The sequence below is a fragment of the Ursus arctos genome, unplaced genomic scaffold (assembly GCF_023065955.2).
Source record: "Ursus arctos isolate Adak ecotype North America unplaced genomic scaffold, UrsArc2.0 scaffold_1, whole genome shotgun sequence".
In the NCBI taxonomy this organism is placed as follows: domain Eukaryota; kingdom Metazoa; phylum Chordata; class Mammalia; order Carnivora; family Ursidae; genus Ursus; species Ursus arctos.
In genome coordinates this window covers 80,998,276-81,015,460 of record NW_026622763.1, presented here as the reverse complement: position 1 = coordinate 81,015,460, position 17,185 = coordinate 80,998,276, and the positions used below count along the sequence as shown (strand labels likewise).

Sequence of the window (17,185 nt, the reverse complement as noted above, 5' to 3'; positions counted from 1 at the left end):
ACTGTTTGTTTCTTTCCACTCATTTTAAATACAACCAATTGGAAAACAGAACCTACTGTTTCAATCTGATTTATTTTAAAACTGCCTGACCTTTGTGTCTAATTATTTCATCTGCTCTTCAGTAAAGTTCAGCCAGCCAGTTCTTATTATCTTCATCATTTAAGAAACTCCCATAAACTCCTGGGGCACTGGGTGGCGCAGTCGGTTAAGCGTCCAACTCTTGGTTTCTGCTCAGGTCCTGATCTCAGGGTCATGATCTCAGAGTCATGATATCAAGCCCTGCATTGGGCTCTATGTTCAGTGCAGAGTCTGCTTAAGACTTTCTCTCCCTCTACCCCATCCCCCCTCTAGCTCTCTCTCTCAAATAAATAGATAAACCTTTAAAAAAAAAAAAAGTCTCATAAACTCCTGAACATCTGGATAAACGTTTGAAAAGAAACTCTGCAGGTCTTAGCTCACAAATGTGCATGTATATTTTGATATTCTAGCTCCTGAATATAATAATAAAACAGGACACTATATTCAAATGATTATTCTACATGCATATCTTTAAATTCAAACTTTTCCATCATCAGGGTCTATTAATCTATTTAATATATCAGTGGGTTGATAGCAAAAGAGAAAAAGATATCTTTAAGTGGACACAGAAACCTGAATTTGAATACTATAGAGTAAGGAAATGAAAAAAATGTATCAGAGAATCAGGGAACTTGAGACCCCAACACCAGTTTAATAATTTACCTTCATTAAACTCAACAGGAAAAAAATGTTCAAGTATTAGAACAGTTTAGCTGTACCAATGCTACATAAATTTTTAATAGTTCATACAAAATTATCCTATTCAAACTTAAAATAGCTTTGTGAGGAGCCAGTGTTGTCTGCTCTCTTGATTTTTTTTTTTAATTTCCCAGCCAGAAGCCATGCCCACAGAGGCCCATTTCCTCCAACAGCAATCCCTGCCAAGAACACTCCACGGAAGGAGTGAGATTGAACTGAGCTACGGTGATGATTCAATTAAAAAAAAAAAAAACAACTTCTAGGAGGGTGATGTGATTATAGTGATGAAGCAAAGAACAAAGGCAGGAATTTTTACCTGCTTGGTTCACTGATGTACGCCCAGTACCTAGAACAGGGACGACTAGATCATAATACGCTGAATCAGTTATCTGTTTAATGAATATGAATGACTTATTCACGAGCCTGAGTGACAAGACCAATCTGAAAGGAGCAAAGGATTATTCATGTTTGTTGAGAAGGCGAGTAAATAAATCCCCATTCTCCACCTGAGGGTTTATTTTTCCTTTAAGACATAAGGGACAAGCCATAAAATTCACCCTTACAAATTGCAAAAACTGCAATTCAGTGGTTTTTGGAACATAGAGTTATGCTACCATTACCACCAATTCCAGAAAGCTTTCATCACCTCAAAAGGAAACCCTGCACCCATGAGCAGTCATTTCCCCTCCTCCTCACCCCCGGCCCCTGCAACCATACCCTGCTTTTGGTCTTCATGGATTTGCCTATTCTGGACATCTTAAACAAATGGGATCATACTATATACGGTCCTTTGTGACTGGCTTCTTTGACTTAACATAATGTTTACAAGATTCATCCATGTTGTACCATGCATTAGTACTTCCTTACTTGTTATGACTGAGTAATATTCCCTGGTGGGTGGATATATGACATCTTATTTATTCATTGATTGATGGCCATGTGGGTTGTTTCCACTTTTTTGAATAATTATGAATAATGCTGCTGTGCACATCTATGTACAAATTTTTGCTTAAACATATGTTTTCAGTTCATATCTACCCAGGAGAAGAACACCTGGGTTATAAGGTAACTATATGCTTAACTTTTTGAGGAACTGCCAGAATGTTTTCCAAAGCAGCTCCGCCATTTTATTCCTATCAGAAGTCTGTGAAGGTTCTAGTTCTCCACATCCTCACCAGCACTTACTATTATCCATCATTCACATTATAGGCATCCTTGAACATGTGAGGTGGTAGCCACACAAATTCAAAACCAAATGAGACAGTGACCCAGGACTCAAACAGATCAAAGTGTCACCTTCATTTTGCTAGCGCTCTACCAGAGGAGAGGACCAGCTGAGAATCCAGTGGGCCTGCTAATGGCACATCCCCGAGTTGGCTAGACTTACCCACCCAGGGATAGACAACATGGAACAAGAAACCCCCACCAACAACACACACAGACCCACACACACAAACACACACACGCCAGGCTGCCACAGCGCAACTTAGAGTGTGGAAAAGTACAGAGAACGTGCTCTTCCTGTAGGAGGTGGATCCCATACAAGAAGGGAATATGAAGGACACAGACATGCCCAACTCCTTCCCATCAGTTAAGTGGCTCTTTCCTTCCCAGAGTGGGAGTGAGCAAGGGGACAGGAAGAAGCCAGGGTGAGTAAACAGAGCTAGGAAAGGGCATTTTTCCCCACCCAATAATGGTAAAGAGTAATAAAATAGAGGGGAGTGGGGATGGGAGCATAGCATCTATCCGTTCAGTCTTCCACTACTGGCCAGCTGACACTTCTTCTCATAAGCACAACTGAAACCAAAGTACTAGTAGGAGCTCGAAGTGATTGGTTCACCTAAAAGGAACTTAACAGAAATAGGGCAAGATTGAAAAGGACTTTTACACCGTCGTATTGATACCTAGTTCACTTATAGAAGAACTGACAAAAATTAACTCGTTTTTAATAGTTTCATCAATAAAGTCAATCAACAAGTCACCAAAGTTGTTTTATCATATACTGTGTGCAAAGCACTGTGCAGGAACTCTAACAAAAGCGACTGGTCTGTGGAATGCAGAACAAAAGTGCTTCCATACTCATTCACGGATACCTGGCTCCTCTTCTATATTGATTACTTAATTCGTTGGCCTCTCCAGTTCCTATCTTTGCTTCACAAAGAAAGAAGTCCTTTTAACTCACTTTCATCCAATAAAAATAAAAGCCTAAGACACTGACCTCTAGTATGGACTCACCATTCTGTTTGAAACTAATTCTCGGGATATTTTAAATGTCCACACTTAAAGCCAAATAGGCTCGAAGTAATTCTTTTCATCTCTAGTGAATAACAGGGTGTGTTTACATGTACTTTTGTCTAACAGTGTGAAATCTCTGGAAGAAAGGTTGCACACTGGATTGAAACATGTTTAATTAACCTAACCATCCTTACATGTTAATTTCCTTCACTGGTACTCTGTACAAAGATTTTCTTAACATGGAAGGCAATCTGAAGTTAAAAAAAAACATTTTATAAAATATGTATATAATGGTAGGAAGAGTGTGGATCTAAAGAAACTTTCAGGAAGAAAACCTTAATATGTACCAAAAGCCTTTAAAGTACCAATTCTTTGACTCAGAAAATCCCATTCTCAGAATTAATCCTTACACAATTATTAAAGATGTGTTCAAAATGCATCAGAAGGGGCACCCGGGTGGCTCAGGCAGTTGGGTGTCTCACTTTCGGTTTTAGCTTAGGCCATGATCTTGGGGTCATGAGATCGAGCCCTGCATAAGACTCCATGCTCAATGGGGAGTCTGCTTCAGATTCTCTCTCTCCTTCTCCCGCTGCCCCTCCCCACTCTCTTTCTCTCAAATAATAAATAGAATCTTTTAAAAAATTTATCAGGAAGGCCTTTCCTTACAAATTATTTGTATAGTAAAAAATTGGAAGCAATCTAATGTCTATGGCTATGAGATTTTAAAATAAATTATAATGAATAGGAAAGAATATTATGCATTTTTAGAAATAAAAGTTTAGAATATTATTTAATACATGTTAAAATGTTCATAATGTTATTAGGTTAAAAAAAATCTGCTTTAAGATAATGTGCACCATGTCATCTTGGGCTTTGGGAGTGTATATACAAAACAGACTGTTACAATGAATTCATTATATATGAAGCAGTAAATTTGGGTTTGGAGAAAATGAGGCATAAATAAGAGAAAAGCAATGAACACAAAAACAAACTGCAATGAACACTTCCTTTGCCACAGCTGAACTACCCTTTGTTTTAAATCCTAGTTGTAACTGACATGAAATTTCATGTGCCTTATTAATAAGGCCTCCTTCTGGGACCTCGAATGACCTCTGGAGGCCAATTAGCTATTCTGCTTCTAAAAAAAAAAAAAAACTGACTGTACTTGTTAGTGAGAAGTTTGACTCAGGTTACTGTGGCCTACAAAGGTGGCCCCTTTGCTGAGTCTATAAAGTTCTCATGCAATCTTCCCTACTCCAGACTCATGATTCAGCATCCGCAGCACTCGGGGCACTGGCACCGCTGACGGAAGCTTTGGTTTGTACAAATGCCAGAAAGCACCATTCCCGTGCTTGATTTAGCATTGCTGCTCGCTTTCCACAGCATTAACTTTTAGGGAGAGTCAACAACCCCCAAGCTGCAGCCTGAGGCAAGAACTGACAGAACAGTAAGAAAATTAACTGCGCGTTCTTAATCTGCAGCATAAAATTCAATGGTTTAAAACATGCATCGAGGGGCGCCTGGGTGGCACAGCGGTTAAGTGTCTGTCTTCGGCTCAGGGCGTGATCCTGGCGTTATGGGATCGAGCCCCACATCAGGCCCCTCCGCTGGGAGCCTGCTTCTTCCTCTCCCACTCCCCCTGACTGTGTTCCCTCTCTCGCTGGCTGTCTCTATCTCTGTCGAATAAATAAATAAAATCTTTAAAAAAAAAATAAATAAATAAATAAAAAAAATAAAACATGCATCGAATTACAAATGTGCCCGTTGTTAATTGGACAGTTATAAATCCTGAGAAATTCTTTAACCTCTGGGGCAGTATTTACAGTTAAGGCCACCCATAAATATTTGGCGAGAAGTTATCACACTGAAAAAACCTAGTTCTCTGTGCTACACAACCCAGCAAACCCGCACATGAAAAGGCCCACTTCTGAGCCAATACTCGTTAACAACGTAGAAAAAAAGATCCAACGTTTCCCATTGTATTTGGTTTCCCTGTTTCTTCTCCTGTGCCCGTGGTAGCTGCCCCGTGGACACTGCTTAGGCTTCAGTGGCACTCTGTGGACTTCCTACACATCAGAGTCTTTGAATGTAGCCATCCCAAGGATTTTCATCTTGACTGGTAGAGATCATCATCTTCCTTATATGCAAATAATCTCATTTTCATCTAAACCCACTTGCTCCTTATTGACACTCCGTTAAGAGAATAGTTAACCTCCATGGAAGGAAATCAAGTACCCAATTAGCTTTCTATGACAATACATGGTGGCCTTGAGTAGCTTATTTGCCCTCTTTCTGCCTCAATTTCTTCCTTTCTTTGCACAACAGAAATAATAATATCCATCTCCCAGAACTCTTGTGAAGATTAAGGACAGTGTTCCCTGAATCTCCCTTCCCCCACCTGTCCTCTGCCCTTCTCGGGCACCAAAGTCTCTTAGACTGAACAGCCATTCTAGTCTCCTCATTCAGGCTCGATGACCATGAGCTGGGGATCTACTACTTGAAGGTATTTCTATGGAGCTACATAGCCCTTCTTACCATTCATTTACAGAAGATGCTGTCCGTATAAACAAAACAATAAACATTTATTGACCTGAATATACAGAATCTCTAATGCTATCTCAAACATTTATAAGTTTTAATAAGTTTCTCCTAAACTTATTTCAAATTTAAAAACAGCACTGTTGGACAAGAGAACAGATCATTTTATTGAGAGAGACATCATAACAATGCGGTGTGCAATGAACAATTCTACGAGCAAGTATGTTGATGCTACGGGATTTCCGTATGTTCTTCACCGTACCTTAGAGTGCTGTGGCTTCCCATTTTCATAGTGGATCTCCACATAATCAGAAGAGAGCAAACCACTACAAGGGAAAGAAAATAGAGTGATTTCTGCATCCAAGATACTTAGAGGTTTAAAAATAATCAGCTCAGTAGATGGCTGCCAGGGGCGTGCAGAGCACAAAGAGCCACCCTCCATGGCAAGTACAAACAGGTTCTCATCAAGAGCCTCGAAGATTCTCCAATAACAAATCACTCCTCACTCTGTTAAAAAAAGAAAATATAGATACTATAAAGGTGAACTCTGTTTATACACGCTATGCATCATTTGACTGATAGGTTAATTAACATGGAACAAACAGAAAAGGCAGGTTACAGGAGGAGAGACACCCTATAAAAAATCCCACAATTATGCTCTAAATAACTGGAATCTCAAAACATAATCACTGAGGAAAAGTATAGGGTAAAGGCCAGATGGGAAATAATTTAGGTTTTTCGGGCCACATGGACTCTGCCACGACTAGACACAGACACAGGCGATATAAACCAATCAGCGTAGCTGTGTGCCAGTAAGACTTCATTTATGGACACTGAAATGTGAATTTCACCTAATCTTCATGTCTCGTGATATTTTTTCTTCTTCAATTTTTTCAACCATCTAAAAATGTAAAAAACATTCTTAGCTTGGGGACTACACAAAACCAGGTATGTTCGGTTTGGCCTGTGGGCCATAGTTTGCCAACCCCTGGAATAAAAGAATAGTTAACAGTAAAGACTTTGAAGTCAGACAAAGTCGGATTTAAAGCCTAGCCCAGCCCCTTGTTAGTGTGGTGACTACAGGCCAGTTACCCAAGTCAGCCTCTACTTGAGTCAAAAGAAGGCAATAGTACGAATCGCACAGGACATTGGAGGTTACATGAAGCACATGCCACACGGAGCCCAGAACTCAGCACCAAGGCCGTGCTCTGCAACAAGAATGAGGCTGCCACTGCTTTTATTTTAATTCAATTTCTCCGAACACATTTCTCTCTATACTATGTGGGGAATGCAATCTACGAGCCTCGGGAAGAGCAAGCCACTATTAGGGCATCCGGGTTCCTCTTTGGGCTCTGACACTAGCAATAATGATGACAAATGGTAAGTCCCATGTGCTGAGCCCTCACTTGGTCCTAGGCGCTGTGCTAGGGACCAGAAAGAGGTTAACTCATTTCATCCTAATGGTAAGAGGAGGACAAAAGTAGGTTCTACTATGTACGAGCCAGATGTGGGCCCTAAATTCAGGCCTCCACTTCCACTTCTGCAAAAGGAAGGCTGGAGCAGAGGACTCCTCAGGGCCCTTCCTACTCTAACATTCTATTTTCTCTAGTTCCACCTAAGTGTAGGTTTTCTCGTTAGGAAATCTTGACACTACTTCTTTAACGGAAGTATGGAAGAACTCAATGATTTTGCATCATTTTGAGAGCTGCATCTGACGCAGGTCTAACACGCCCCAGTAAAGAAGGCTAGAGGCGGCTTGGAGCCAGTCAAGGAGGGGGAGACCCATGCATGCATCCAGCATGGTCTCCCGCATGAGCTGAAGGTCAACCTTCACAACACAGAAGGCAGAAGCTGGTACCTTGGACCACTTTTTCTACTGAAATTATTAATCAAATGTGTGTCTACTGATGTTTCTACATTTGAAACTAAATTATGGTACATCTACTCATTCCCTTTTAATAATCTAAGTAGAAAAAAGACAGTCTCTTCAATAAATGGTGCTGGGGAAAATTGGACAGCTATATGCAAAAGAATGAAACTTGACCACTCTCTCACACCATACACAAAGATAAAATCCAAATGGATGAAAGACCTTGATGGGAGACAGGAATCCATCAAAATCCTAGAGGAGAACATAGGCTGTAACCTCTTTGACATCGGCCATGCAACTTTTTTCATGACACATCTCCAAAGGCAAGAGAAACAAAAGAAAAAATGAACTTGTGGGACTTCATCAAGATAAAAAGCTTCTGCAGAGCCAAGGAAACAGTCAAAAAAACTAAGAGGCAGCCCACGGAATGGGAGAAGATATTTGCAAATGACACTACAGATAAAAGTCTAGTATCCAAGATCTATGAAGAACTTCTCAAACTCAATACACAAGAAACAAATAATCAAATCAAAAAATGGGCAGAAGATATCAACAGACACTTTTCCAATGAAGACATACAAATGGCTAACAGACACATGAAAAAATGTTCAAAATCATTAGCCATCAGGGAAATTCAAATCAAAACCACACTGAGATTCCACCTTATGCCAATCAGAATGTCAAAAATTGACAAGACAAGAAACAACAAATGTTGGAGAGGATGTGGAGAAAGGGGATCCCTCTTTCACTGTTGGTGGGAATGCAAGTTGGTACAGTCACTTTGGAAAACTGTGTGGAGGTCCCTTAGAAAGTTAAAAATAGAGCTACCCAATGATCCAGCAATAGCACTACTGGGTATTTACCCCAAAGATACAGACATAGTGGAGAGAAGGGCCATATGCACCCCAATGTTCACTGCAGCATTGTCCACAATAGCTAAATTGTGGAAGGAGCCGAGATGCCCCTCAACAGATGACTGGATTAAGAAGATGTGGTCCATATATACAATGGAATATTACTCAGCCATCAAAAAGAACGATTTCTCAACATTTGCAGCAACATGGATGGGACTGGAGGAGATTATGCTAAGTGAAATAAGTCAAGCAGAGAAAGACAATCATCATATGGTTTCACTCATTTATTTCCACAAGAAATAGCAGGAAGATCAGTAGGAGAAGGAAGGGAGGAATGAAGGGGGGATAAACAGAAGGGGGAATGAACCACGAGAGACTATGGACTCTGGGAAATAAACGGAGGGCTTCAGAGGGGTGGGGGTGGGGGATTGGGATAGGCCGGTGATGGGTATTAAGGAGGGCACATATTTCATGGAGCTCTGGGTGTTATACGCAAATAATGAATCACAGAACATTACATCAAAAACTAAGGATGTACTGTATGGTGACTAACATAACATAATAAAAAATTATTATTAAAATAAATAAATAAAATAAAAATAAAAAATAAAAATAAAAATCTAAGTAATAGTCAAAGTAATGACAATTCTTAACTCTAGGTACTTGAAAATACCTGACAGGGTGCAGAAACTTCTTTCATTTCTAGTTAATTAAGTCAGCAACTAGCACTGTGAATATAGATAAACAGGGCTGTTGATGGTAACATTTCTCTGAGGAATGCTTCCACAAGGCAGAGAGAGATTTCACTAACTACTTTCTAATTACCTCTCTCTACAGGTAATTCATTATTTTCAAAATTCTCAACCACACAACCACTGGAGCATGTCTAAGAGTTGAAAACAAATTTATTTTGCTTGTGATGACAAGGGCATATAATAGCATTCTAATCATTAATTGCCAAATCTGATAAAGGTCACTTCAATTATCCTATTTACCCCTTTTAAAGGGCTTCCCCCCGCCCCACCATGGACAGAACTATTTCTAACATTTCCTGTATTTGAAAGTCTTAAAGAAGAAAAACAGGGGCGCCTGGGTGGTTCAGTTGGTTAAGCGGCTGCCTTCGGCTCAGATCATGATCCGAGGGTCCTGGGATCGAGCCCTACATCGGGCTCCCAGCCTATCAGGGAGCCTGCTTCTCCCTCTCCCTCTGCTCCTCCTCCCCACTTGTTCTCTCTCTCTTTCAAATAAATAAAATCTGTAAAAGAAGAAGGAGGAGGAGGAGAAGGAGGAGAAGGAGAAAAACAGCAACTTCTCCAGGTGTCTGTGACAGACCCTGAGCTGGACATAACACTGTATGCTCCTGTCACCTCACCATTCTTCCCTCCATCTTCTATAAAGAGCACCACCTCTCCCATTTGCTCCACCCTTTCCTCCAGTCTGAACATGGCCCTCCCTCCCTTAACACTGTTTCTGTCACTCACCACAGCATCCTGACACCTGGCATAATCCCGAGCACATAGTAAGCCCTTCATGAACACACACCAAGTGCGCAAACATCTACCAGCATCTACTGTGTGTTGGGCCCATACACGGCCTGGGAAACTGGCATGAAAGACACAACTTTCTGAAATTGAAACTAAGCAAAATCAGCACAAATGTCCGATCCTAAAATATTATTTGTAATTTCCCTGAAAGTGAATCAACAACAAAATGTAACTTAATTAATTATAAAACTCTTAAAGGATGTGAAATGAGATCTTTCAGTGACAGAGAAGTAACATTGGAAAGAAGACATGAACGGTTAATTACGCAGTGCTGTGTCTCTGGCCCTACCCAGCGAGGAAGGAGCAGGTAATCTCCATCTCTGGATGCCTAAGGATGGGTTGTCTGGCAGTCTCTGCTTGCAGATGCTCTTCAAGGCCTTCCCCCCACCTCTGCTTCTATTAGTTGCCCCAGTAGGACTTCCTGTTGCAAACAGAATGTTCTGACATGCCAATGCTGAGCTATTTGGCAGTTGCGGTCCCAAACATAAACGGTCAAGTTGCTTTACTGATCCGCCAACTGGGTGCTTGATCCCTTGCAGGAACTGTTAAAAGGGAGTTTTGGAACACCCTAAATTCTGAAATAAACATCCTTTTTTAATCATTTTTTTAAGATTTTTTTTTAATTTATTTATTTGACAGAGAGACAGACAGCGAGAGAGGGAACACTAGCAGGGGGAGTGGGAGAGGAGGAAGCAGACTCCCAGCGGAAGAGCCTGATGTGGGGCTCGATCCCAGATCACCGGGATCACGCCCTGAGCCGAAGGCAGATGCTTAACGACTGCGCCACCCAGGCGCCCCTCCTTTTTTAATCATTTAAGTTACCAAAAAGCTATTAGATGGCTACTACAGTGCTTCTTGTGCTAGTTACCGGTGAAAGAGGGGTGATTCTTCGAAGTAAAGGAATAACTGTAGGATGGAAATTCAAAGCAAGGTGGAAGAGAAAGGAAGAACTGGAGTAAGGAAATTCTCTTGAACCCCCTCTTTCTGCACCTTCATGGTGAATCTGTACCACTGAGGTAGTGAAAAGAAGGTGAATTCTAGAGTCAGACTGAAGGTGATTTTACTCAAATATGAAGAACAAGGGTAAACACCTTGACGATGCTGAACTCTAAGAGCAGGAGAATGGTAAGACTATTAAAACATGGCAAGTGAGCCAAGGATCAAACCACTGAAGGGAGCTGTGGCAGAAATGAGGCTCTGTAGCCACCATATCCCATTTGACTTTCCCCTTCCTAGCACAGTAAAACTACATTTCAAAGCTTCTCTGGCAATGAGGTTAAGGCCAAGAGATTGAATTATGGCTCATAAGATATGGTGGGAAGTGATGTCTATCCCTAGTGTGGTCATTATACTCCATGCATGATTACCCAAGCTCTCTCTTCCACGGCAACTCTGGAAGCCCCATGCCCCAGATGGCGTGGCTACAAGATGGGTGTAGCCTAGGTTCCTACATCATGATCTGGAGAAGAGCTTCCCAGGAAAACCATTCCACTTGTATTGGACCATAAGGTGGGTAAGAGATAATAGTGTTAAATCTCGGATTTCATCTTTATTACAGAAACATGGTTTCAACTATCCTAATTCCAAGATTTATCACAAAGAAAAATTTAGAAATTTAATGTTCAAAGAATTTCAGAATCATCAGCAAATATACAAAGAAAGCTGCTACAAGAGCTAAGCATTGGAAATTCACACAAAGAAATATGCCTTAGGGAGATTTTTCCTATATAAATATACATGTATTTGTTGGAGTCCTCAAGTTTGAGATGTATGTGGTCAAAACTCCCAAAGGTTTATATCTTTCACTTAGCCTTATTATGGAGAAGCCAAGCATCCTTGTAACCGGGAAAAGTTACTTACCAGGAATCCCTTGCACCTTAAAATCTTATTAACCAAAAAGGGTGGATGACTCCTAGGTTTTTTTGGAAAATAACTTGAATCCCTTACTTTAAAGAAAGAGTCATATGCTTTTTTGGGGTAACCCTGTCATGAAAGTCTGAGTAGGTTAATCAAGCAAATTAAATTGTTTGATTAGGTAAAGGTCAGGACCTTGGGCTATGAGGGAAATGCTAGGAAAGATAAAGGCTGGATCACAAGGAAACCGTCTGGTCCACATGAGTTAAAAGTCATCACTTCCTTATAAAAAAAGACAAACTATCAGTCTCTAGAAGCCCAGCTCTGAAATCTATATTCACTTAAATTAACGTGTCAAATCCTGACAGCTTATATCCCGATTAAAAAATTGTGTGGGTTGCTGGGAGCAGAATGAGCTCTTCTAAAGGGCCCTAGAGGCCAACAGGACATTTCTTCATCAGTACATCTAGAGAAAAGTCGAGAAGAATAGTAGCAAGTTTCAAGGCTTACCAATTGGATGGTCATATAATTTATCATCCCAATCAGGCCATTTTGGGGAGTGAAAAGAGGCACATTAATAATTATGGCAGGACAACAGATGTAAACCAAGGAGGTCTGGGACATATGGTTACCCACCTCAAAGTCAAACTTTAGGTACGTACATCAAGTTCTATATGGAAGGTCAGACTAGTCTATGAAATGAAAAATATCCTAAAGCTGAGATGCTACTAAGCCAGGAGTCTGTGACTATGTCTCCTTCTCCAGTTGCTTTTGGCCTCTGTGATTATGTTTATATGGCCACCATTTTAGGACAACCTTGGGTTCTCTCTCTGAGTGCGTAACATCAGGAGGTAGAAAGTATAGCTTCCAGAGATGTGGAAGCCAGGAAGCTACAAATCCACATTCACCGCAGGACACTGGACTTGTCGGGTCTCGACCAGCTTTGCTTCTTGTCACATGAGGTCTTCATTCTTAAGTGAACAGTAGCACAAATATTTTAATTCAGTCCTCAGTAGTCAAACCCGTAAGTTACTTCCATATGTGTTCAAAACTGGGATTGGAACAGAAGTCAACATTTATGTGAACAAAGAGTAAAAAATTGCGTGTAGAAAAATAAGACTGCCACTAATGCCTACTTTCATAAGGTATATTCACCCACCTGAGTATCTTCTGTTTGACAGGGCTTAGCTTCTCAATATTGCAAGCCCTGATCATGCCCAGTGGCCCCTGACAGATTCGCCCGAGAAGTCTCCTGCTGCCCTCTCCACCGGATCTCATTCATTCATTTAATAACACACGCTGGTCACTATGGAGATGAGCAACTTCATGGGGCTTCGAGCATAATAGCATTGTACAATGAAGCACCATGCCTGTTCCCTCTTTACACTAGAATCTTCTCTTTTTTCCTTTTATATACATACATATTTTTAATTCATCAAATAATTATTATAACTTGTAATGAAGAGAGACACAGAATTTAAACTCAGTACATTCATACAAGCATAGGTTTGTAACCTTGTAATTATCCTCTGTCCTTACGTTGCTTTCCTTTTTTGAAAACAATAGGCTTAAAAGTCAAATGATTTTCCAATAGCCACTTTTCTCCGGGTTTAGGAAAAAATTAATCATCCCACCTAAAATAATTTTTATTCCAAAAGCGTTTCAGCTAGAAAATATATAATCCTTTGAATGTAAACAATACAATAAGACTTTTAAGCTGTGCTAAAGGATTGTAGGCATGAAGAGGTTGGAACTTAAAAGAGTAGAAATGATATGTTAAGTGGGTAAAAGTAATTACAGATTGAATAGAAGCTTTGTGTTAAGTCAAACAAAGACAGCCTGCTAGGCGAGGGCTGAGAATGTGGGCATATTTCATAGGAGGGGAGCTGCAGGTGGAGAACACGCCTTACAGAAGCAGGATGTAGGGGTGTAAACCTCTTTGAGGGTCACAACAGGAATTTAATGAGTTCCTAAATCACATAAGAGGTTGCGACCAAAATTTTAATGTGGAGGCGCTCTTGCATCTCATAGGTGATGGCCCCACGCACCATAATACAGTTCCGAACACCCTAGCCTAATATAACAGGGAACACAGGCAGGGCCGCAAGTTAATAGGCAGGCAAGTAGACAAAGGAGGAGCTCGAAGAGAAAGGAGGCATGAACTTGAGATATAAAGGCTGATGACCACCACCCAAGCTGGCTTGAGCAGCCAGTGAGAGTAGCCAATTAAGAGTTCCCTTCTGAGTAGCATCAACAGACATCCTTAATTAAACAAAAATGAAGGACGTTTAATTTTTCCTCCTTAGCTTTGAAGTCAGACCATATGAAGTGGCTGACACATTCCCAGCTGTGGCTGCCAATATCTCTGCAAGTATATACCAGTAATTCTGAGATCCCTCCAGAATAGAGTTCCAGGTATTCTCACATATGTGGTTTTACCCCCATATATCGTGAAACAAAAAAGATTTTTAAACACAGGGAAAAATGAATCCAAATAAAAACAGCATACCTTCTGAACACAATTACACATAACTGAAATGCTTTGATGCACAGATTTAAGCTAATAATGAATATTATAATATGTTGAATATTGCCAATGTGGGTTCTCTTCTGACATGCCCAACACTTCTTTTTACAGCTATTAACATAATTAAAAAAAAAAAAACCATGGAATCACACGCAGTGAAATCATAGACAACAGATATGGACCTGTGATCCACCTTGCCTTCCTGTAACTTTGTCCAAGACAACTTTCCTCCAAGTCCAATTCCTGCCACATCCTAGGATAAGAACTCCCTGCTTCTTCCATTTTTCAGTTTTTCAGAAAAATGGCACATATGTTTACACAGTGTTCCATCCTTTCCAAGTATGCATGAAATGGTCAAAAAAATCAAACAGAAACTAATGGAAAATCTATCAGAAATAATAAGCATTAAATAAGGTAGCTGGTTGCAAGATAAATATGCAAAAATAAAATACATTTTTATGTGCCCCAGCAAAAACCACCTAGAAATAGTCTAGGGGAAAAGTTTCTACCAATAATGACAAAAACAGAAACGAATTTCATATATGTGTTATGTATGCAAATATATAAACATACAAGTACATATGCATAGATGTACATATACTCTATAACTTTAATGTTAATTCCAAGCAAGATCCAGTAAATTTTTACAACTTGACAAAATTATTCCAAAGTTCATCTTAAAGAACAAATGCTTATGAGTACCCAAATATTTTTCTTAAAAGGGGAGTTACAATAGGATATTACTATTATATTTATACTACTATTATAACAACCAAGATCCAGAGCACTGACCTGATGAGACAGATGGCCCAAAGGGAAGAGCAGAAAAGAAATTCACGTTCATATCAAACACTTTACATACGAAAATAATGGCATTTTAAACTGGTAAAAGAATAAATATGTACAGGACAAGTGACTTAACATTTTGGAAGGTTAGATCCCTAATCATATCTTACACCAAATTAAAAATATATAATTAAAGATTTATATTTTTTAAAATAAAGCTATAAAACTACAGCTGAATGTTAGGAAGGAGAGGCCTTTTAAAACACGATATTAAGCCTAGAAATTATAAAGAACAACAGATAAGACTATAAAAAAATTTTTAAACTTCCATGAGTTAAAAAGTACCATAAACAAAATTTCAAGAAAAACTAAGAAAAAAACATTTGCAAATATATGAAAAACAAAGGGTTACCATCCTTAACATAAAGGAGCCAAAATTAAAACCAAGTAAAAACAGATAAACAATTCAATAGAAAATGGGCAAAGGATGTGGGCAGGCAATTAACAACACAGAATGTGCAAAATGCAGTTCACGGGGGAAAAGAAAACAAGAAATACTAATGGTCCCCAATTATATGCAAATGCACAATTGCACTAGTAATAAAAGACCTGTAAATTAAAACAACCATAAGAGACCAATTTTTCCCATCAGTTTAGAAAGTAAAAATGAATCATAACAGCCAGAGCTGGCGAGAGTTAGAAAAACGAGCACTCCACACATTACTGTTGGGAATGTGTATTAGTGCGTCTTGCTGGGGACAATTTGGCGGCAGCTATCAAAGTCCTAAAAACATACTCACCCTTTAAATCCGTAAGTTTTTATAATCGCCTAAGTGCTACTTATAAAGGTTTCCTGAGGAAATAACTAGACAAGAGCGTGCGCGCGCACACACACGCACACACACACACACACACACACACACGCGCGCGCGATGGTTCTCTGAAGATGATGGAGGTACGAGCTGGTTTTTTATATGCGGTTTTACAGACAATTGGAAAGATGTTTACAGCATTGTTCAGTGAAAAAAGCAAATGAGAGAATATTATGTTTGGTAACTTTTAAAAAGTATGTTTACACATTACAGAAAGAAAAAATCTGCAAAGATATACACTCAAATATCACAGTGAGCTATTGTTTTCTGTGGAACTTTCATCGGTTTTTATTTTCGTTCTTTGGCTCACCCATGAATTCCTGAAGTTTTTACAATGAATACATACTACCTTTTAAAATAAGAAGCCACAATACAAGCTATACTTTTTAAAAGAAGAGGAACACAGTTCCCTTAGGAAGAAATTATTGAAGGACTAATTTTAGGCCCCGGGACAGGAAAGGAATCACAGCTGCTGGCAATGCCACCAGCAAGCAGGTGGGGAGCAGAGGCCAGGCTGTCTGCCTCTGTCCCTCCCCCCCAGTGCTCCCACCCTTCCCTGAACACCTGGAGGTTGTTCAAGCTAGACGGAGTGTGTGAGGACACAAGGAGAAATAAACCCAGTCCATATCCTCGAGGTGTTTATAATCTCATACCTAAAATAAGACCAGGCGACAGGTAGCCGAGGCTGAATAACAAAGCATCAGGCTGCCCCCGAAGAAGAAATTCATTTCAACTATGAAGGGCGATCGGGAACTTTTCAATAAGAAAGCAAGGTCAAGGCAGGTTCGTGACCAAATACGGTCCGGGAAACAGAGGTGGGAAAGAGCAGGACATACAGAGGGATCAGGCGGTGAAGGCAGGGAGGTAAATTCTGCTCAAAGTCCAGCTGGGCCAGGGCCTCAGGCACGGTGGGGGTGCCGTTCAAAAGGCAGATTTGGGCCCAGGCAGGACACAGGGTTCAGCAAGGAGCTGTAACCTGGGAAAAGAAGGGCGCACTAGAAGCGGGAACTCAGAGCTTGGAAGGCCAAACGGTTTTCTGTCAGGGCGGAAAGCATGCAGTACTTTCTGTGGCCTCAGAAGCTGCAGAGACTGAAGGGCCTGGGCAGGGCTGAACACAGACAAGGTTCTTTTACTGGGTCAATTAGAGCCATCTGCAAAGTAATTAATGTTAGCAGCAGGAGAGAACAGCAAGAGCCCAGCAGAGACACTAAGAAAAGGCCTTCCACAGATGAAAACCTGGAGCCCTAACTTTCCGTCACTCATTCAATTAACGGCTGGAGTAAGGAACAAATAAAACAGAGGAGGGACAAATAAAGGATTAACAAAGA

At 40.3% G+C, this 17,185-nt stretch overlaps 1 protein-coding gene across 1 annotated transcript in view; it reads right to left on the bottom strand.

The window, feature by feature from the left end:
* The window catches only part of ADAM23 (ADAM metallopeptidase domain 23), a 166,552-nt gene that overhangs the window by 74,618 nt on the left and 74,749 nt on the right, over positions 1–17,185 (bottom strand). The window contains exon 4 of the mRNA XM_026492101.4: positions 5,813–5,876. Coding sequence (XP_026347886.1) covers positions 5,813–5,876 — 64 coding nt within the window. The remainder of the gene's footprint in view (positions 1–5,812; positions 5,877–17,185) is intronic.